At 44.9% G+C, this 23,664-nt stretch overlaps 1 protein-coding gene across 2 annotated transcripts in view; it reads right to left on the reverse strand.

The window, feature by feature from the left end:
- EP400 (E1A binding protein p400) overlaps nt 1-23,664 on the reverse strand; it is a 657,563-nt gene that overhangs the window by 456,295 nt on the left and 177,604 nt on the right. For both annotated transcript variants that reach the window (XM_086942653.1, XM_086942654.1), the window contains 3 exons: nt 13,936-14,072; nt 11,943-12,129; nt 2,335-2,501 (listed from right to left, as the gene is read on the reverse strand). In XM_086942653.1, the coding sequence (XP_086798779.1) occupies nt 2,335-2,501; nt 11,943-12,129; nt 13,936-14,072 (491 nt within the window). The remainder of the gene's footprint in view (nt 1-2,334; nt 2,502-11,942; nt 12,130-13,935; nt 14,073-23,664) is intronic.

A 23,664-nucleotide genomic window follows, 5' to 3' on the forward strand; every position in this document is an offset into this window, starting at 1 on the left:
GAGAACCCTACGCCATAATAGGTTTGTAGTCCTGGGTGACCTTAACCTCCATTTTGAGGAACCCAGAAGCGGGGGGGTCGACAGTCTCTGTAAGGAACTCTTGACGCTCCAATTCGGGATCGTCTCTGTCCTCCCTACTCATCAAGGGGGGCATACTCTTGACCCTATTTTTGCCAATTGGCTTGACATCACTGTGAAGGCTCCTCTCCCAGTCCCGTGGTCGGACCATTTCCTGATTCACTTTGCAATTCAGGTACCCCGGCCTACTGATAAGATGCCTGTGCCTCTGGCAAACAGAAAACTGAACTGGGTGGGATTCTCCCGCGCTAACTTTAATAGAGCGCTCATGGAGGGAGGCCACCCTGGGGGAACGGATATTGAGAGTGCTTGTGCCAATTTAGAAAAGAGCATTATAGAAGCACTGGACTCTACTGCCCCCTGGAAAAGGAGTAAGTTGCAGGGCAGGGCGAACAAAGCTGAGCCTTGGTACAACGGGGAGCTTTGTCTCGCCAAAAAGGAGTGTAAGCGCCGGGAGAGAAGATGGAGAAAGGGCTTTAAGGAACAGGAGAGGTTAGAGTAACGGGTACAGCTTCACACTTACCATGGGCTCATTAGGAAAATGAAGGCGCGCTATTACCAGGAGAGAATATAGGTAGCAGAAAACACTACCAAAGAATTGTTCAAAATCTATAAAGAGATATCTTCCCTGGCCAAGCACACCTTTTGTTGTGAGCTCTGAAGAGGCCTGCAATCGCGTGGCCAATTTCTTCTCGAACAAGGTGGAGAAAATCTACTCCACCTTTCCTGATGCAGCTAGGGATTGTAACAGCACCAGGTCGTGGGAGAATGGTGTTCAGGAGATTGAAGGCTTGAGCAATTTTAGGATCCCCCCCCCCCCCCCCCTAAGAAACGCTCATGCAAATTTGCAGGAGTGTGAAATCAGGCTCGCCCAGAGACCCCGCTGCTCCTAAAGTTCTAAAGGAGAGTATTCCTGTGATGGAACCTTATATTAGACACCTCCTTGAGATTTCTTTTGGGTCAGGCATAGTTCCTTTATGTTGGAAAGAAGCAGTGGTCCTACCTCTGCCTAAAAAACCTCACGTCAGCCCTGAGCAATTGGAGAATCTGCGTCCCATCTCTCTTCTCCCATACTTTGCCAAAGTGGCGGGGAAAGTAGCTGCCAAAGTGGCGGGGAAAGTAGTTAACAATCTCCTGACGAAGCATGTGGAGAAATGCCATCTCCTTCACCCCTCTCAGTCGGGTTTTTGGGCTGGGCACTCCACAGAGACTGCTCTGCTATATGCCGTGGAAACTATTAGGCAGAGGGTGGATGATGGGCAAACTGTGGCCCTGATCCTGCTGGACCTCAGTGCCGCCTTTGACACTGTGGCTCATCACACCTTGCTACAGTGTCTAAGGACGGGCGGTGTCTTTGGTCCTGCCTTGCAGTGGCTGGGCTCGTTTCTGGCTAAGCGAAGCTTCCAGGTGAGACAGGGAGCTCACTACTCGAAGAGCATTTATCTTCCGCAAGGGGTGCAGCAGGGCTCGGCTCTTAGTCCGACCCTTTTCAATCTGTACGTGGCCCCCTCTTGCTAATATTGCAGAGAACTATGGGATCAGGGTTGTGTCCTATGCCGACGACACACAGATAGTGGTGTCCCTCACTCAAAATCCTGACTCAGCAGCAGTTAATTTCAAGGCATGCTAGTACGAACTGGCAGCCTGGATGTCCAACAACTGCCTTAAGCTGAACGGTAACAAGACAGAGGTACCGCTGGTTGGTCGGGCACCATCTGTCTGGTGCTTGGAGCCACACTGCTTGCAAATATACTTGTCAAAGGAGACTTTGCTTTCAACAAATAGACTGCAGGTGATGAAAAGGAGGCTGCTGGAGAAAGACTAACAACAGTTGAGGTATGTAGAGATGTAGGGAGTCGTAGGGCCACAGTTGATTCAGCTCACCAGAGCCCAGGTGCAGGGGTTCCTTTAGACGTTGTAGTCTACTTACCGGAGCTCCTGCTCAACTAGATGCAAACTATTAATAGGACTAGAGAAGCTGCAATAATAAACCAATCACTTGCAAACTGAGACCCAAGTTTTGAAACTCCCCAGGTCCTATTCACATACTCGGATGAACGTTCTTGAAAGACTCAACTCTTCAAATCTAACTGTTGAATAATGTATTTAAGTTTCTGAACTGTTGTATGGACTGTGTCTGCATACAGCGCTTTGTTGACTACACAGCCAGTTTCATGCTTTCAAAATGTGTTTGTGGAAATAATAATGATAAATATTCGTTGTCCTAGTTGAACAAATAAAACAAAGTAAAATTACCTCTTGGGTTTGATCTTAACTGGAACCGGCCTGGCTGGTGGGTCAGGGGCACTATGAATCTCCTCGATAAGCTTCCGAGTCACCTTCAGCTTTGGCAGGGCTTCGGCTTCATGGCGGCTCATTTTATTCTCTATCCCAATCAGATCGAAGAGGGACAGGTCCACACACTAGATAGGGCAGATAGGAGAAAAATTATTTGAGTGCACAATTATACCCCTAAATGAAAATACATGGATTGCCTGTAATATCTACTAGTACAATATTCAAATTTAACAAAACAATATTCACAATAGCTTTTGAGCTAGTTTTTAAACAGTCAGTCAAGCTCTGCTTCAATTATTGACAGCAACCACATCAGACTTTCAGATATGCCATTTACTGAAGACCAATTTGTTTGGAGAAGGAACAGAAATAAAAGCATCAGCTCATAGATGAACTGACTAATGATATCAATCAAAGCGTTCAATTTAGTTATTGGGCAACATTTATTTTCACTGCTATAGCATACATGTATTTATAACGCAGCAGTGAAAATAAATGTCAATTTAACACTTGTTATTTATTACAAGTGTACTAATAAACACATACATATTACTACAGAACAATGGTGTAATTGCAGTTTATTACCACAGTATGTATGTATGTATGTGTGTTCTTATATAGCGCTCGACTTACCCTTGGGCATCTCGGAGCTTGCATTGGGTACCCGTCCTGGCTTTTCCCTGTGAGATAACCCGTACTGGGCATCCCCAAGGTGAAAGCCAGGCATCCCGCCGCGGGGGGAGGGGGGCCGTAGTGGAGATTAAGCAAGCTATTGCCCAGAGTTGCAGAGTGTGAACCCGTGATTCGAGTAGGCACCGAAGTGAGAATTATCGAGTCCGTGGACACTTGGGCTCAGACCCTGCCGCGTCGGGAATTGAACCCTGGTCCCGGATCTGACCTCAGCTTCCGGGTATGCCTCCTCTAACCATTGAGCCACACTTCTCCATGAACTTGAAACAAGAAAAACATGGCTTACTACTTCACAGGTAGTCACAAGGCCTATCCCATGTGATTTTTATCTTACCGGAAATTTTTAATCTCTTTTATCCTGTTTTAAGTTAAATATCTTTTTGAAACAAATAAAGTAGCATACACCATATATGCAGAAGCACATAATGTATTATTCTCTGTATTACCATTGGTGAAAGAGAGAAGAAAAGAAACACTCACACCTGCAGCTTGTTTGCAGCCAGCACTTTACCAAGGGCGCAGAGATAGCACGATTAGAGCCTTTAATACCCTTAATGTGCGGAACTGCAGACAGACCATTATGGTGGCTCAGAATCCTGTTAACACTGGATTGAACATCAGGCTGGTAAAGTTCTTATCTAACGTCAGTGAAATGCTCATACAAAAAAGACATTTGCCTCAACCCACTGATAGGCAACATTTATTTAAACATTAATGTAACCCAGTTTACATTTTATTTCAAACTGTGGATATAGATTATATTTTAATCATTGTTTTTATTGGGATTTAACTCGATATTGTGTTCAATGATATGTGATGAAATTATTAGTACACAATGTTATTTATTCATTTGTACTTTGCACAACTATTAAGTGCCGAAATGTAATGAAATAAGTTATAGTCTTTCTTCACTGTAGACTAAAATAATGACCCAATCAGTATGTAGCACTTTAAATACTCACTACAAACTCTGATGCGCTGTTATGTGATCAAGGCTTCGGCCGAAACGTTATGTCTACATGCGGAATAAAGAAAAGGCATCCTGATACCTTTGGTCCGTGTCTGCTACCTGGTGCGTTGTCGTGAGAGGACGGGCGTACGAGGGAAACGGAGGTCATATATATATATATATACATATATATATATATATATATATTATTTTAAAAAGAGAAAAAAGTTTTAGAGAACTTTTATTTAATGTATGATAATCAGGTTCTGCAATGACCTTGCTCTCTATAATTTGTTTCTGGTGCCTGGCTATATAGTGCTTTTAACAATGAATTACAGGGAATTGTGGCTAATAGCCTCAGGGAACTTTATGAAATGTGTTGCTGGAAGCTGGCTCTGTATATGGTATACCACTAGGTGGTTATACTGTGCACAGAGTCCAGAGATACCCCCAGTGTGTACAGGGTTCAATGCAAACCCAAATTGCTCTATTTGTGGTAGTGGGGGTCAGCAGCCTTGGGCCTAACACTGAGGAGTTCAAGATATTTGTTTTGCACACAATGACCAATAAATGGCATGACTCAAAAAGGAGATCCACACCGATTTTACAAAAATAAGTTTTGCTCAAGATTTATTTTAAGACCAAGATCTTCGCTGAAAGGTGAGTATATTTTTAAACAGAAATTATTTTCAGTTTCAAAAGTGGACACACTGCAATTTTGACTCTCTGCAATGTTAGCCTATAGAGGAAAACAATAATGTGGTTTTACAGGTAACTAAGCAACTTACAAATCAAGTCTTCGCAGGGTCAGCAGAGGGCAAGGTTCAAGCAAACACAAACACTACACCAACAGCGGCACAGGGGGGCCGGGTATAGAGGTCAATGTTGCCACCCGCGGCACAGGGGGGCCAGCTTCAGAGGTCAATGTTGGAGGTCGGATTCCAATGTTACTCAAGGAGACTGGGGGTGCTTGAAGACACGCAAGGGAAGCGGCTGCAGGGCTCAAGCTTCGGAGGTTTATGCAAGCACAGGGGGGGGGAATGGGCACAAAGCAACACCAACCATACACCACCAGCGGCACACGGAGCGGCAAGGAGCAGGCTGCAAATACGGTGTCAGGCGTCCAGTGCAAGTAATTGGAAAATCGCGGATTTTAAAACAGGCTGCAGGCATCAAACCGGAGGCTTTACCAGCGACAGATGGGGTAAGTTGGGATATAAATAAAAAATGCCATCAGTGTAGGTTTATTGAGGGGAGTAGTTTGGTACCAAACACTCCTGGGTGGTGGGGAACTTGAGTTGTCAAGTTTCCAGTTCATGTACTCTCTATGATTTCCCTGGCACTTACAATATTTAAGTATGGACTTGAATATTGTAGGGGCATATCTGCTCATGCAGATATGACCACACCTCAGATATAGTGCACCCTGCCTTAGGGTTATAAGGCCTGCTAGAGGGGTGACTTACCTATATCTTAGGCAGTGCTAGTTTGCAAGGAACACAGGCAGTTTGTCATTTTGTTTGCACCAAGGCATGCATGCTGCACTGGCAGTCTGCATGGCCCAGGTGATGCCCTAGGTACCCAGGTACCATTTACTAGTGACTTACAGGGGGCATGAAGGGTCAATGGGGAACAGCTTTAGCAGAGAAGCACTGGCACTGGGGGACCTGGTTGACAGGGACATTGTGCACTACAATCGAAACCACATAATTTTCCAGGCAAAAAGTTTTGGGCTAACCATGTAAAAAGATGCATTTTCTCATGTGTTAAAACCATGTTCCGTAAGGATTTGTACTTTCTATTTTAATGCTCCTCAGGTGGATAGCACCTTATATTAGGCACATAACAGCGAACTGTAATTTTACATGTTCAATAGTTTTAGAGACTCATGTAATGTGTGATAAACATGTTCTGAGAGGTTTTGCACCCCATGATGAACTGTGACTTTTAAGTCTGCTGTAGTCTTTGAGAAAGACAAGGAGTTTCATTGCCCACTCAAGGCTTTTCATCATGAGTCATGACCAATCGTTACACTAAACAATGGTGACAACCAGCATATTACACACACACACACACAGACACACACATATATATATATATATATATATAATTTTTTCTCTCCAAAAGATGCTCCTTCCGTCTCCCCTCGCCATTTGCAGAGGATTGCTCCAAGCCCGTGGAGCGCGCCGGACATAATTTCCCAAAACAAAGTCAATAAAGCGATTACTCAGAGTGTTTTGCTTTCACCAGATGATGGTTTTAATTCAGTAACGCGTTTCACTTGCACCGCAAGCTTGTTCACAAAGACACCTGACATTGCAGCCTAAAGAAGGCTAAAAGAACAAACTAACTGTTTTCATTTTAAAATCTGTCCAACTATTGGAAACTAGTCACTACATCTAAAGTGGCTAGAAATAATCCTCACACAGTCTTTTTGAAAAGGAGCAATGGGGAGAATGTGATCAGGAAGGCTGCACAAGCAAAGCAGAAAAAACTGGGGCCTCGTACTTGATCCAGTGATCCATCATGCTGCAAAGGTGACAGATCATTTCATTTTTGAAGAGATAATAAGATCTGGGCGAAGAGCAGAACCTCCGTTTAAACTCTTGTCTGGGGAGACAGGAGGGTCGCTTACGACTTTGAGGAGGATTTCCCTGTAAGTAAACTAGGATTACAGTAAGTCAAATGTCCTTAGCTTCCAGGAGATCCTTATTGATAGTATTAAGCAATAAACACAATAACAAGCCCATTCCAATAAATTCCACAGGCCAGAAGAAAAAAAAATACAAAACAGCTTTCAATAGCATCCTAAAAGATTTCTGAAAGAGGCTTGTCCCACTAGGACCTCAGCTCTCGAATTAGAATTCAAACAATAATGATCTCTTGTTTTATCTAGGTAGAATTTCAGAACGCTTTAGATATCGAGAGTAGACTGGAAGGATTCAAGAAGGTTCGCAAGGAAACAGTGATTCCCATGAAAATCTGACAGTACCTTCAGTAGAAAGGTAGGGTGGGTTCGCAGCGCCATTTAGTTTTTATGAAATCTGTGTACGGGTTGTGTGAACACAGGGCCTGGATTTCACAGACTCTGCACATAGAAGAAATAAGCACCAGAACTGTTATGGTCAATGACAAATGCTAAAAAGTGGGCTTCTGTATAAGTTAAAGAGTAGCTGCATCAACTTTGAAAGCACAATAATATTCAATTCCCATGGTGGAGAAGGAAGTAATGGAAGGAAAAACTTTATTTGGTACCTTCTAGGAAGTCTTTCACTCCTGGTATTTAAAAACAAAATAGAGATCTGTGAAGGAGATTAATGCAAGGTGTGCTTTTATAGATGTAAAGGAAAGGCCAGACTTTGCCAAGTGTAAACGTACGGAATAAACACCTCCATCTTAGCATCTAACAGGGTATAGTTCTTTAATGTAGCCCAGAAGCAGAATTTCCTCCACTTAAATATACACAACCCTGTAGTGGAAGTTTAAAAATGTCCATGCGGTCTTGGAGAAGAACTAAATGGTCATAGTGCAAGAATTCAGGAGCCAGACCAGGAAGTTCAACGATGTTAAGTTTTGATGTAACATTTGGACCCTAACTGGTAGAGAAGATCCAAATGCACGGCAGCGTTATGTGTCATCTTCTCGGATAGGAGAAGAAGCCCTGTGAACCACCACAGTTTTGTCTGTCCCTCAGCTACAAGAATCATTTTTGCTCTGGGATAAAGCCGCTTGATCAACACTGTTGGAATCAGTGGGATGTACGGAAAAGCACTGAGAAATTTCACTGACCAATTAAACAAAAGGGAAGGCCACATGGATCCCTGTTGGTAAGATCCTTGAAGCAAAGTTTGGCTACTTTTGTATTGTTTGCGTCTGCAAATAGGTCTCCTTGTGAATAGCCCCATTCTTTGAAGACCCCTCGCAGCACTTTTTGGTTTAGGATCCAGGTGTTATTTTTTTATTACATTATTCAACTGAGGGTATCCGTTTGCGCATTTTGAATCGCATGTAAGGTGGACTGCTGTAACAGTCAGACCTCTCGTCAATAGTCATTTCCAAAAGGTTTGGATTTCCAGGGGCAATGGTCTTGAGTCAGATAATAAATTGTGGTTGTGTTGTCCATCAGAGCAAGAAGGATACTTGTCCTTAATGGTGGGAAGAATGATTTCAGAGCTAGAGGGACAGCGCTCCACTCCACAGGTTGATATGGTAGGACTTCTCCGTTCTCTGACCATGTTCTGTGTATTTGCCGATGAACCATGTGAACATACCCTCCTATAGCAGTGTCACTATGATCTGCAATGGAAAGCCCTTATTAAAAAGTACTCCCTTCAGGAGGTTGGGTTCTTAAAACCACCAAGGGAATGACTGGAGTTCTTCTTGGGATATCCAACTTGTCCTCAAGGCGTCCAGATTTCTGGTTCAATTGGTCTTCTAGGCATTGCTGGCCTCATTTGTAGTCTGGCATTCAGAGATATAAAGATGCACGATGCCATCGAGCATAGTAATCAAGAAAGATGTTGAGCAGTGGACTGTTTGCTTCAGACAGTAACATTTCTGTCAGATAGATTCAAGTCTCTCCATCAAGGGATGCACGTTTGTGACAAAACGGTCTAATTTTACATCCAATCAGTGAACCCTGAGCACTGGAGCAAACTGTTGGATTCTGTACCTCAGACTTTGTAGGATGCCCACTGCTTGCTTGTGATGGTGAAGCTGGTGAAACGAATAATTACATTGCAGGTCCCACAATACCAGGAACCACGTGCAACAAGGTCTAGAGGATGACCTGACAAGTCAAGTTTCAAACTTACTGAAATAGTGGCGGAAAGAGTCAGGACACAAATGTTGAGCTTAGTTGCTCCTCTTGCAAATACTGCACCGAAGGTATTAATATCATCAACTAGCGATATCTTCGTTGGAAAGGGGTGGATCAAGTCTCCAAGTAGTCTCCGATAGAGAAGCAGTCCAAAGTGTAACATGAACCTGAATGAGAGCGGACCTTTCACTAAGTTTCCTTAGAAGCAGTCTTAGGTGATACCTGATGGAATCCCTGTGGCGTAACAGGTGGCACTGGAGAAAAGTCTAGAGATAGACCTTTGTGGTGTAGGAGTAGTTGACAAGACTGACCAGCAAATGCTTCTGACAAGCAGAAGCAGACGATAGTCTTTTTGGTTGTCTTGATGTCGATGTGGATGAGGAGGCTCTTTCTTGTGTAAATGACAATGGAGGCCCTGATGTCAAGGGAGGTGGTCTGGACATCGACTTACTGTGCCTTCGCCATGTCATGTATGCACCTTGTCTCGACTTGAAACCCGTTGCCGCAGTAGCTAATCGACATTGAGGGCCTCAACATCATACAGAAACATTCTCATTTTTCATTCCTCCTACGCGTCTTGAATCTACCTTTTGGGTTGTCCCTCAAGGGATAGGAGGGCGCTGAAGTGATTGAAAAACCTCTCCTCACCCGCTCAGGACGTGCTGAAGCTGCCTACTGAAGTCTCTCCTTTAGGCTGTGTAGCCTGATCTTTTGACGATCCAGCAGGGTCCTCTAGGACATTTTAAGACAAGGTCTGCAGTCTTCAGGATGGTGATCATCTGGAAGGCATGCGGCACAGAGTTCATGAGGACCTGACTGGGCATTTTTCTTGCCACAGGAAGGGCACATCATAAAAATTGAAGACAGTCTGACTGGAAAAAATAATAAATGACATTCAGAAAACAGTGAAAAATCTCTGTCATCCAAAGGGGCGTTGAGTGAGGTAGATTAAAACAGGTTTTAAATGGTTTTTATAGAGAAAAAGCCAAAGAAAGGCAGCGCTAAGTGCTCCAGGATCCTGCTGCCAGGCGCCAGTAAACAAAACATAATGTGACACTGGAGGAAGGGTTAGGCCCTTAATGGTACAGTGTGAGTTTTTTTCTGCTTGGTTTGTGCAGCCTACCTCAAAGCACTACCACATATTTTCTATTTTTTCCTTTTTCAAAAGTCGTTTGATAGTACTACATTTAGTCTCTTTAGACGTAGCCACAATTTGCCTGTAATTGAGGGTCTTTATAAAATGAAATATGGAAATGTTTAGCCTTCTTTGGACTGCAAAGTTAATGGTTTGCGTTTTTTGTCTACAAAAAGAATAGCACACATATAGTTTGCAAAGTGTTCTAGGATTCCGCACATGGGCAGAACAATCCAGTGCTCATGTCTATTGATAAGGGTCCCCTTGGAATGAAAATAAATGTAACCAACCAACCAACACACACACACACCCCAACACACACACACACACCCCAACACACACACACACACACACCCCAACACACACACACACACACACACACACACACACACACACACACACACACACACACACACACACACACACACACACACACACACACACACACACACACACACACACACACACACACACACACACACACACACACACACACACACACACACACACACACACACACACACACACACACACACACACACACACACACACACACACACACACACACACACACACACACACACACACACACACACACACACACACACACACACACACACACACACACACACACACACACACACACACACACACACACACACACACACACACACACACACACACACACACACACACACACACACACACACACACACACACACTCTTTCCTTTCGGTTTGTGCTCCTGCTGTCTGACCTCGCCCGAGGTAGTTGTATCGCTTGGTGCCGGTGGAGCGTGCCGGACATGTCCTTAATCCCACAGTCAATAAAGCAATCACTCAGGAGATTGTAATACCAACAGTTAGTTTATTCTTCAGTAACGCGTTTCGCCTGACCACGCAGACTTGCTCACACACTGGAAAGTTGGGACAGGCTGTCATACATAGTATTTTTTACAGAAAGCAAAAAGGGACTATTTACGCCACAATGGCAATCATATTGGAGTGGCTGAGTACACAAAGGAAAGTATATATAAACTTACTGCATGTGCGCCATCATCAGTTAAAATCACTGATTATTGTCCATGCCTTAATAAAATGCTGATACAGTTATTGACATTTGTTTAGAGCACCGTAATGTGACAATATAACATATGTTAGTGTGAACAGGAAAATAGCATCCATGTTGGAGTCATCAAAAAAATCTGCATTTATCTTATACACATTGCATCACACTTTTTGTCTCCAGTGAAATTCTGGAGACAAAATATATATTATGTATGGTGGGGTAACAGGTAACTGTGTGTACTTGTTCGGACAGGCTGATGCCCCCCTGTATAACAGTCCGACTACTGTTGGCATAGTGCCCTGCTGAGATTGTGTCTGGCACGGTTTGATCAAGACACGTCTCAGCGGTCGAATAGACTTATGTGCCATTGATGAATTAAAGCCCTTTTTGAATTTGCAAGACTTTGCCGCCTGGTGGTCTGTACCTGGATTGTCTCATCGGGAGAGCGATGGGCCAGGATTGTGACTGTATATGTGTGTGTATATATATATATATATAAATATATATATATATATATATATATATATATATACATATACATATATATCATATATATACACACACACACACACACACATTTATATATATATATATCAAGTGAGACAGACAGATGTAGAAAGTGTAGTGTGTTATGTACTGCTTTTGTTGAGTGGAGGGAGGGACCTTGACTCAAGCAAGGCAAAGGCGAAATAATTGGGTCATAACACACCCCTTGCCTCCCTCAACTATAACGATAAAAAGAAAGTCTGACCATTTTCTCACTTAATACAAGTTCATTAGGAAAGAGGAATTTATAAAGATGTGTGACAATCATTCAATGAACTACACATTTAGGAGAGCTCAAGCTGTTTCTCTCTCATGAATGTGGGGCAGACAAAGGTGAATGAAGTTCGGGCTGAGTCTCACCTTCCAGAGATCTTGCTCCAAGGCTGTCAGTGCCAGAGAGGCTGTGTGGTACCCCAAGGCTTGAGACACGTAGGAGGAGCTGCTTTCTCTGGGGTCTACAAGATCTGGATGATTACATATCTTCTGCAACTCCATGAGAACACGAAGCACGCTGACAAAATGGCCGCCCTTAACAGCATCCTGGGTCCTAGTGGGTGGATAAAATAGAGGGCATGTCACCATGCAGACTAAAACAAAAATAGTACTTTTTTTTTTTTAATCTGGCACATAGCTCAGCATCAAGCTTTTTCATGGTCTACAATCACAAGTATAATGTGTATTTGAAGCCATTTGTATGACTACTTTAATTTGTTTCTGAGCAATGTCATGTGGTAGATGCTCTGCAGACTGCTTCCCAATGTTATTTCAAGGAGCATCATACTCTAAAAACCTAAGAGGGATTTAGGGAATCTGCTTCAAAATATGAATATATCTTAAACATTCTAAGTATCCCTTCTCTCCTGTGCTTAAGGCACCCCCTGTGAAGCACCTATTTAGTCATTTTGTACAGAATCCCAAGGGTCCATCAAGTGTCAGGAAGAACTACTTAGAGATTCAGGCTCAGTTCCAAAGCATACACCAGTGACACTAGCCTATATTACTATATTATTATAAAATAGTACCTCCAGCACCATCTCGTATCAAACACGTTCAGAACTTACCCAAGTTGCCACCCTCTGGCCCACCCAGAGCCATAATTAACTTCATATATAGTCATGCACAAATCCTTACATCTTCACCTATAATAATTTAATACAAGTAATTTAGAGTGACTCTTGCCTTTTTTCTACTTCAAATACCTAATCAACACTATATTATCTAGTAAATTCACCATTAAATGTAAATGAAGCATGAAACCCCTCTATAACGCAGAGTTCATATCCTTAACCCAAGCACTGCTAAATGTCAACCTGCACTATCACAGAAGACGTTTGAAGAAAAAACTGAACATGCTGAAAGGCTTACTGATTCAACTCATCACCAACGTGTGTCACTTTCATTTCTTTTGGTGATCCTCAATGCCTTCCACTTGCTTCCAGCCAAGGAACTATTTATCTATGAAATCCTTGTCATGAACTACAAAGCCTTCAACAATGAGGCGCCAAAACATGTCTCCAAGTTGGTCAATGTGCTGGCTTCTACTAAGACATTTAATGCCCTTCTATCCTTCAAATACTGTGTGTGCAAGGGTAGCTTTGCCACGAGAGCATCCACGGCCAAAACACATTACTCCAAGGCATACAACTAACATCCAGCATCTAACCCTTCTGTTCCGATGTTCTCCTAGCCCCATTCTACCTTTTGCACAGAGGTCTCGAGGTTAGCATGATGCTTTGCAAATTCATAAAATAAATCAGAGTGTCTGTGCTTCAATGGGTGATATTACAAGAAAAACAACCTTCTAGCTAGTGAATGTGTGAAACAACACAATGTTTGTCATTTAACGAATCAAGCGGGAGTCTTAGCTTGACAATATTTGCTGTCTTGACTTAAGACAATGACTTCCACATGCCGGTAGCTTTCTTGGTTTACGTGGAGACTTGCAACGGCTTCTGCAAACAGCCTCACAATAATGGTCTGTGTTTGTGACGGTAAAAGAAGCAAAGTTTGAAGGACAAATCCTACCCACATCAAGGAGCATGAGACTACTTAAAGGCTTCTTACGTTTTATTACACTATGATCTCTTGAATCTTTTCACATCAACTCTTAAATATTACATTTGTGCAATGACAGCTAGATGGCAAAGAAAAGAAGTGATAGCCACTGACAAAGGTTAACATTGTATTGTATTGCAATTACATTTATATAGCGCTTACTACCACTGACAATGCGTCAAGGGGCTTTTTCTGTGAGTAGCGTGCTACTCTGGAACCCATTAAGGATGGAACCTATCACCCAAGTCCATGCTCGTGGCGTATGTGAAACAAAGATGGAACCAATGGGAGTCCTTACTCAGGCTGCAAGATGACATCTTCATACAGGGCCTTCTGTCGATTTGATAGACGGCACTTCAACACATGCTCATACTTCTTGGTCAGTTGTCTTTCCACATCCCTTTTGGATCTTCGCAAAATAAACGGCTGTGTCATCTAGAAATAAGGCAAATAGAGTTTAAAACTTTTCACAGGGTGCTTCCTGCATTTTCAGCTATTCTGACAAAACCAATTCCACGTGGGCATGGAAGCACTCAATTATAGGCAAAAGAAGTGTTCAATAGGAGCAGGCATGTGACACACTGAAGACTGGCATCACTTGGCGCGTGATGTATGAGTTACTTACCTTCGGTAACGATGGATCTGGTAGAGACGATTCTAGCTGCAGATTCCTTCATGTAGAATTATCCCAAGGCGTGAGACTGGATCCGGATACTTTTTGCCACAGGGTCCCTGCATGCTGGGGGCGGGGCGACACCGCGCGACTCTGCCCAGGCATCGTCCACGTATGTGACGTCAGCGAGGTCAAATAAGCCCACCCCGACGCGCCTACGTCAGTATTCTTCTGAGAACTTTTCCGCGGAGCCACCAAGCACAACTGTGGGAGTATAGGAACAGTGTGCGAAGAGTAGAAAAACAGGGAATGGAGACAGGTTGAAACCATAAGAAGACCCCCTAGCAGGAAGGGAGGGGAGGGCAGAGATTGAAGGCAAACCCCCCCCCAACCCTGGAGCAGCAAGAGTAGCAGGGCACAGGAGCACTTATAACCCCATCCTCCAGTGAACCAAAGAGGATGAAGGAACAGCAACATGACAGGAGGGACCCTTGAGGAGCCGCACCCCAACAGCACCACATCCTCCAAGACTGGACCCGAACCAGTCGGCGCCGGAGCCGCCGACGGCGCCGTGGACGACCCCATGCAAATGAGAAACGTGGATAGGACGCAGACACATGGGGCTGCATCACTCGCGGAGAGCCCACGCCCCTGGCAGGCCGAACACCGGCCCCTGGGGACAAACTGTGACACTTACCCACCGGGGAGTGATGCTCTTGCGACATCGGAGAGGGGCGAGGATGACGACAGCGGCCACTTCTACAGCGGTCTGTCGAGGAAGATGAAGCCGACCTTGAGAGACGCGCTGAGAGTAGTTTCATCCGGCGCCCCTGCCGCGATTTTGGCTTCAACTGCTGGCACGCCTCACAACCAGTTGTGCCGTGATCTTCCCCTAAACACCACATACAAATGAGGTGAGGGTCTGTCACCGACATAAGACGCCCACACGACGTGCAAGTCTTGAAGCCCGAAGGCATTCGCCCACTGTTCCACCAAAAATAGTCAAAATGATGGAAGAAAAAAAAGGCCCAAAACAGGCCCGAGCAACAACCGGATCCACGTTGCACGCAGAAAAGGAAAAAAAACAAAGAAAACTGACGTAGGTGCACCGGGGTGGGGCTTATGTGACCTCGCTGACGTCACGTACGCGGACGACGCCTAGGCAGAGTCGTGTGGTGTCGCCCCGCCCCGGCGCGCAAGGATGCTGTGGCAAAAAGTTTCCGGACCCAGTCTCACGCCTGGGGATAATTCTACGTGAAAGAATCTGCGGCTAGTAGTCTATCGGATACTTCTATACGTAGGAACCATGTACTGTAAAGTGAAGACTATGTGTAGGAAGCTGGATCTGTGTATACTACACCAAAGTAAGGTATAGTGTGAACAGTCCAGTCGATCCCCAGAGGTATAGCAGAGGCTAAAGAAGAGAACACCTTACTCCCTTTTGTGTTAGTGTGGTTGAGCAGTCAGGGTTATCAGGAGGGTAGAGTTAAGCAGTTGTTGTACACACTCAAACAAGAAATGTTTTCACACACTCAGAGACTGAATACAGACTGTCTGTATAAAAAGTTTTATTTTGTTATTAGTAGCCTTAGTAGCAGGTAAGTTAAATTCATCCTACAATTTGACTTTTCAAAATGCAGTGAACACTAGATTTGTAGGAGCATTCAGATTACTTTTTCAATGCAAAAAATGTGTAAACTGTTCAAAAACGCTTGTAATTACTTTTGGATTACTGTTCTAGTTTGGTATGAAATACTCCCCTGGCATAGTTTAAACAACACAGGACATTTGTAAGCAGGTTAACTTTAGTGAACGCAATAGGTTACTTTTTGTGCAGTACAAGACAATTCAATATAACAATTTTCAGAGAAAACTCTCCATTTACTCCAATGGGGAAAACGAAGGGTTAGGTTTACAGATGAGTAAACAGTTTTTGGATTGGAGTTTTGGGGGGTAGAACCAAGGTTCAAGTTGGCACTCAAGGGGCACCATCAGCGGCACTAGCGCAGCAGAGTGCAGGGTGCCGATGTTAGCCAATGGGGCTAGGGGGCAATTGGTTGGGGACTGCTCACGTGCAGGCCACTAGGTCTCAGGAGCCAAACTCCTAGGGTTAAGGTCAGGGCAAAGGGGGTCCCAGGTTGGCACCAAGTCTACATCACTAGGGGCAGTCAGGTGTAGGGTGCTCAGGAGGTGTCTGGAGCACAATGCTTTCCAATGGAGAACATCAGTCACAGAAAAGAAAAGCAGGCTGGAGCCAGAAGACTGGATGAAGAGAACCAACAACTGGAGGATGAAGATGAAGAGTTGCTGAAAACCAGGACACCCTCAGTTAGGTGCCTCAGGACTAAGGAACTTCAGGTTCAGGGGTGTCCTTTCATGTACGATTCTTCTTGCCTGTTCCGGTAGCGGTTGGGAGGATGCTTCAGGATGAGGCTGCAGGCGTCGAGGAGAAGGTCGGTGGAGATCGTCTATCGCTGGCACTCAGGTCAGGATCGCCGGAGGAACCTCGCTGGTGTGTTGGGCAACTCCGACACAGGAGATAAAAGTTCTTTTGGAAGGCAGGGCAGGTCCCCCGGGGCTCTTTGAGGCTGCTGGTTGCAGGACATGCCGGGTTCAGCTCTCAGATTCAGAGCAGAAGACAGGCTGGTAGAGCTGGGGACAAAGCATTTCTCGTTGTCCTCCTTTTCTGCAGCACCACTCTTCGGTCCTCCTTCTTGTCACGTCAAATTAAAGAGGCACGGTTCAGGGGTGCCCCAAAATACTACATTTAGGGGCATTAAAGTGGTGTGCAGGTCGGGTACAGTTTTAGAAAAGAACAAAGGTCTTGTTTCCTGGTTAACAGGATCCCAACATACACACAATCAATATATATCAAAATTTACTTAGGTAGTAGTGTTCCCTAATACAAGAGAAACGTCCGCACATTCAATGCACAATTTGTATACGTGTAGTATCAGTAGCGTATTTCACAAAGCAAGAGAAAGAACCGGGTGCCCGATACCCTTTATACACCAACTACCCAATGGCGTAAACTGCGCATAAAATGTGCACCATATATATACAACAAAGAAAGGGAATTATGGCAGCACACATCTCCTATAATAATGTCCTATTATACTTAATGTATATTTGGACCGGAACATGGAAATCAATTAAAGTCTAATTTGATATAAAGGGGTCCAAAACATGCGTTGATCTTGATATTCTTTAATTCACAAAATTTCATTAAAAGTTCCCAGCACACAGCTTGCCGACACGCGTTTCGTCTTACAAAGACTTTTTCAAGGCCGCTAGAATAAATATGATGTGCATCCGGATATTTGAGCTAATCCTCCGATGTCACTCAAAACGGCGTATAGTGGGAAATACAGTCACAATTCATGCAACAATCAATATATGTTCTTTAAATGGGTAGACCAATCTGTATTCTTAACGTCTATCAAGTAGGTTTCACAATTGTTGCCTGAGTAAGATATCACCTCATGAATACAGGTGTCCGTGAGCTAATAAAATCTCTGCAGTGCAACAGTATGAAGAGTAGACTACAATGTCAGGTATCTGATACGTTCCTATGATATGGCTAAGTGCGTCACCTGTTTTGGACTACCACTCGACGCGAGTATTACACTCCCCAGCCCAGGTCGAACTTGACCATATTACGTCCCGACCTATGTCTAATGTGATACAAAGGTCGGGACGTAATTGGTCCCTGCCCTTCCCCTACCTGTAACGCCCCTACTTTTAGTGTTTAGAGGCACCCTGAACCTTCCTTCCTCAGATCTCAATTTTAAACAAGAAAGAAGAACAAGAAACAAGACGTTCTGCCTTGCAGCTGCTAACAAGAGGACGACACCAACTGACTTGGCCCCAGCCCTACCAGCCTGTTGACCCTTGAACCTGCTCCTCCCAAAACCCCGGCGTCTCCTGCGGACAGCAACCTCGAAAACCCCGGAGGACCTGCCTGCCTTGCTCATCTAAAGACTGGGACTCCCATGAGCAGTGGTTCTGCTCAAGTAGCAACAACCCCTGGTGCCAGCCAGGTACAGCAAATCCAGCACACTCTGCACCCGCCGAGCCCGGCCCGTGCCTGAGTGGACAAAGACCACGAGGACATCCCCCCCGGCGACTGTGACCCAGAATCCAGTGCCCAAGGACCATCCTCGACGATCCTGGCGCCGCCTGCAGCCTCACAACAAGGGACCCCTCCAAACACGACCAGCTGAGGGTTACATTTCCTGACGCCAAAAGACACCCCTGCACCCGGCGCCCCACGGCCCCGTTCTGCCCAACGCCTGGGTGTCTACCTGTCCTCAAAGATCTCAACTTACCTCTCTAAGTGGTGGTCGCACCTGAAGAATCTCCGACCTCGAACCTGCAGCCTTTGTTCAACTTCCGAATCTCCCATTGAATAACATTGGGTGCCCGAAGGCCCAAAAGCACCCTGAACCCAGCCGCCCGAGTGTAGCTGGAAGTGCAGCAACTACCCTACTCTACTTCCCCACTTGCCATGTGTAAATGACCAGGAGCTCAGCTCCCACAACATCGGTCTAAGGGGGACGGTGCGCAACTGGTTTCGTTCCTTCCTAGCCAACCGTCGACAAACGGTCTGGGCCTCCCCTGGATCTGCCGAAATGTCGCCTTTGGGAGTCGGAGTTCCTCAGGGCTCAGTACTGAGCCCTACTCTATTTAACATCTTTATGACCCCTCTGGCGGCATTGGTGGAGTCCTACGGGGCCCAGATCGTCTCATATGCTGACGACACCCAGTTTCTTTTCACCTGCCGGAAGAGCGAGGAATTCGATGGGGAAAGTATCCGGGAGTGCCTTGGGGCTGTTTTTAACTGGATCCAACTGAACAGCCTCAAGTGTAACTCGGATAAATCCGAGATACTTTTCTTCGGATGCCCATCGGAACCGGGCTGGCATGGTTGGTGGCCTGCCGACATGTTCCCTCCTGCTCATTCTTCTGAGTCGGCCAAGAACTTGGGAATTAAAATTGACAATGGGCTTACGCTCAAATCCCAGGTGTTGACCCTCACAGGAACATGTTTCGGTATCCTCAGGATGCTCCGAAAGTTCTTTCCGCTGCTGTCTGAGGAACATCGGAGAATAACTGTTCAGGCCCTTATTGGATCCAGACTGGATTATGCTAATATCCTGTATCTGGGTCTTCCGGAATACCTCCTACAGCGTATGCAGGTGACCCAGAATGCAGCTGCACGAGCCATTTTTGGCCTGCATCGTCGAGCCAGTGCCTCGAATTTGCTGCAAACCTTACACTGGCTCCCTATACGGAAGAGGATAATATTTAAAGCCATGACACTAGCTCATAAAGCCTTACACGCCAAGGGTGCCAAATACCTACAAAAGAGGCTGGCTTTCTACCTGCCGACACGATCTTTAAGATCAGAGTCACTGGCACTCGCAGTAGTCCCCCGTATAAAGAAAGCCCGTATTGGAGGACGGTCTTTCAGGATGCTGGCCCCTCAGTTGTGGAATTCTCTACCGCTGTCTTTGCGGTCCACATCTAACTTGCTCGCTTTAAGGAAGGGTTTAAAGACCTGGCTTTTCACTGGCTAGAGCTTTTTAGTCTTATCCTCTGGTTCTGCCTTTCTTTTATTTTTGTTATATTTTACCAGTTTCCTTTTCTGGGTCTGGAGCACAAAGCGCCGGGACACTCCTTTGGAGTAGCTGCGCGCTATAGAAGACCCATAATAACATAACATAACATAACTCATAACTGCTAGCTGCCACCAACCAAGGGACCCCTACCCTCCATAGGATAACATTGAGCCTACTCACTCTGCACCCAGCTGCCCCTGTGCCGCTGAGGGTGTAACAACTGTACTTACCTCCCCTGAGTCTACCCCCAGAACCTTAACTCTGCCAGCCGAATACTTACCCAAAGACCGATAACTTTATTTTCTTCATAGGGTAAAATTGGCTGGGTTTAACTCAGAATTTCTTCTAAGTGTGGAGTTTTGCAACTTTAAAGTATTCACTAAAAATCAGAAGATCAATGAATTCCGAATTATTGTTATCAGGAGAGATCCCAGTGCTGTATCTTTCAGCCCAGCACTGAACCTGAAAAGTAATTATAACCGTGATTTACTGTTAACTCAATTTTCCTCAATAGGAATCCATTTTCTGGGTTTCACCAGAAAATCTTCTAAGTGTCAAACTTTCCAAACTTTAAATATTCCTTAAAAATCGCCTGTATAACCAAAACGATTTCTTTCAACTGTTCACAGAAAATGCACCAGGGCTGAATCCAGGATCCAGCTCTGAGCTAGAAAAATATACGTAAATTGATTTTATTGCATTTACTTAAAAACGTCCTTTGAGCTCCATGATATATTGTGTTTGAACTTGTGTTGCATATTGCAACAACTGTAACCATTGTATTTAAAAGTCAACTGCTATTTGAACGTATTGCAACATCTCATTCTGAGAAAGTATTTATGATACCCACTGTGGTTCTAAAATAAAGTAACTATATATTTTATATACAAAACAATTAGCCTAGAGTTCAGTTCTTGATTGTGTGAGACCATTTGCTGGCTGAGTGTGAACAACAAATGCTTTACACTGTCTTCTGATACTGCCTTACTGCTCGACCAAGCTACCACTTTAGAGAGTAAGGTTACATCTAACTTTAGCCTCTGCCATACCTCTGGAGACTGTGGTCTCTGTGCACACTGTACCAGTATATACAGAGACACTTTCTTACAAATACGTTTTGGTTATTTGTGCGATTTTTAAACAATATTTTTAGATTTCAAAACTCCAGACTTAGAAACTTTTTGGAAGAAAACTGTCAATGGTATCCTATGGAGATAAACAAGTTAACGGTTCCCAGGTAAGTAATCAACTGTGAGAGTTAAGGTTCTGGGGTTAGACTCAAGGGTCCCCCAGGGTCAGTGATGCACTGTTGTGGCACCCTCAGCTGCACTAGGGCGGCTGGTGCAGAGTGTTGAGGCCAAATTTTATCCAATGGGGGATATGGGGCCTTCGGTTGGTGGTTGCCGGCAAGCAGGCCACTGGGTTGTAGGATCAACACTTGGAGAGGTAAGTTAGGAAGTTAAGGGTTGATTAGGCACCGTCAGTTTGGGCACACAAGGTCGTGGGTCGTCGGGTGCAGGGGTGCGTTTTGGGGGTCGGATCTTCTTATATTCAAACACCAAAGATCTGGCACTGCCAGGCACGCTAAAACATTTTTATATAGGATTGGTATAGGGGGATATTCTTATCTTCACCGAAACTCAGATGTGTTTATACAGTGTGAGAAAGTGGCTCTATATATACTGGACTAGAATGAAGTACAGTGTGTATAGAGTCCACAATCCCCAGAGGTATAACAGAGGTTTAAACCAGGTGTGACCTTACTCTCTAAAGTGGTAGCTTGGTCACGCAGTAAGGCAGTACCAGAGGACAGTTGAAAGCATTTGTTGTACACACTCAGTCAGCAAAAGGTTTCAATAAAAAACTGGCAATGTTGTCCTATCGCAGGAAAATCGAATTACAGGTAAAGTAGGTTCTCGTTACTTTTGTAATCCAGTACTGGGCTCCTAGGTCCAGCACTGGGACCTCTACCTAACAGAGGTAAGCAATTACGTTTCAGTACTTGGTACGATTTTTAAGGAATATTTGTAATTTTCTAAAGTAGACACTTGGAAGAATTTTCAGAGAAAAGCAGTCAATGGTTTCCTATGGGAGAAAATTCAGTTATGGGTAAATACGGTTAAAATTACTTTTGCAGGTCAGTACTGGGCTGAAATGAACAGTACTGGCTCCTCTCCTGATTCCAGGTGGGTATTTCAAAATGTGTTTTGGATGATTTTATAGGAATATTTCTATTTCTATTTTCTATTTAAAAACATTTTTAGAGCGTGACAGCTGCCCCAGCCAAGGGGCGTCCCGGCGCTAACAGCAAAAGGTAGCAGCACCACAGACGGCAAATTACATAGTAGGGAAGAGAAAGGTTTTAATAGCTTTCCTAAAATCAGTAAGATTATTGAGGCCACAAATCTGGGGGGGAAGAGAGTTCCAAAGTGTTGCTGCTCTGTACCAGAAGGAACGACCTCAGGCCCGGATTTTCCTAACTCGAGGGACCGACAACAAATGTAGGCCCATTGAGCGGAGCTGACGAGAAGGAACATACAAAGAAAGCAAATTCATCAAAACATTGGGGGATGCGAGCTTCAGAATTTCGAAGGCTATACAGAGTCTTAAACTCAATCCGCTGCACCACTGGCAACCAGTAGAGGCGGTGGATGGTGCTGGTCACCGGGCAGACTCTGTGCAAACCCACAAGTGCTCTAGCTGCGGCGTTCTGTACTCTCTGAAGCTTCTGTATTTCTGCCTTGTTCACCCCTAAATACAGAAAATTCACATAGTCAAGCCTAGATACAATCAATGCTTGAATAATGATCTGTCTAGTCGGGGCATCAAAGAAGCCTAAAATGGGTTTAAGCCCACGTAATAGACCGAAACAAATGCCTACTACATTCTTCGTCTGCATCTGGAAACTGAGCAAGGAGTCCATTCACACCCCCAAATTCTTTACGACCTGTTTAGGAGGGGGTACCTAAATTCCTGGGCCACCAATGTTCGTTCCATAGCCCTTGGTCCCTTCCCACCAGCAACACCTCCGATTTGCTAGTATTCAGCTGGAGGCAGTTAGCTGTCATCCAGTTCCTCTGCTCTTGGCTAATACAGCCAAAGGTTGTACATATAAATTGAAGAGCAGCCCTGTGGTACACTGTGCTAGATGGGAAAGGTAGATGAAGAAAACGGGGGAGCAATCACCTGGTAGATCCTGTCAGAAAGGAATGACTCTAGCCATTTCAATGCAAGGCCACTGATGCCCTCCTCCTCCAAGCGGCGCAACAGGATAGCATGGGAATCAGTGTCGAACGCGGCACTGAGATCCAAAAGAATCAGTGCCGATGTTTGTCCTGCATCCAACACTGCCCAGAGATGTTCTGTTACCGCCAAAAGCGTCGACTCTGTGCTGTGGTCGGGGCGAAAACCATTTTGCGAAGAAAGCAGTATATCATTGCAGGTCAAGTGCTCCCAAAGAATGGAATTAATATATGCTTTCAAGTTTCAAAACCTCACACTTAGAACATTTTTCGAGTCAAACCAGTCCATGTTATCCTATGGCAGGAAAGTGAGTTATCGGTTTCCAGGTGAGTACTCGACGTGTGAAGTTAAGATTCTGGGCATAGACTCAGGGGTCCCCCAGGGTCAGGTAGGTACAGTTGGTACACCCTCAGCTACACAGGGGCAGCCGGGTGCAGGGGTAGTTAGGCCCAATGTTATCCAATGAGAGGGAGGGGCCTTCGGTTGGTGGCTGCTGGCTAGCAGGCCACGCGGCTGTGGGAGCTGGGCTCCTGGTCACTTGCTCAGGGCA

This window comes from Lissotriton vulgaris, chromosome 11, assembly GCF_964263255.1.
Source record: "Lissotriton vulgaris chromosome 11, aLisVul1.2, whole genome shotgun sequence".
NCBI lineage: Eukaryota > Metazoa > Chordata > Amphibia > Caudata > Salamandridae > Lissotriton > Lissotriton vulgaris.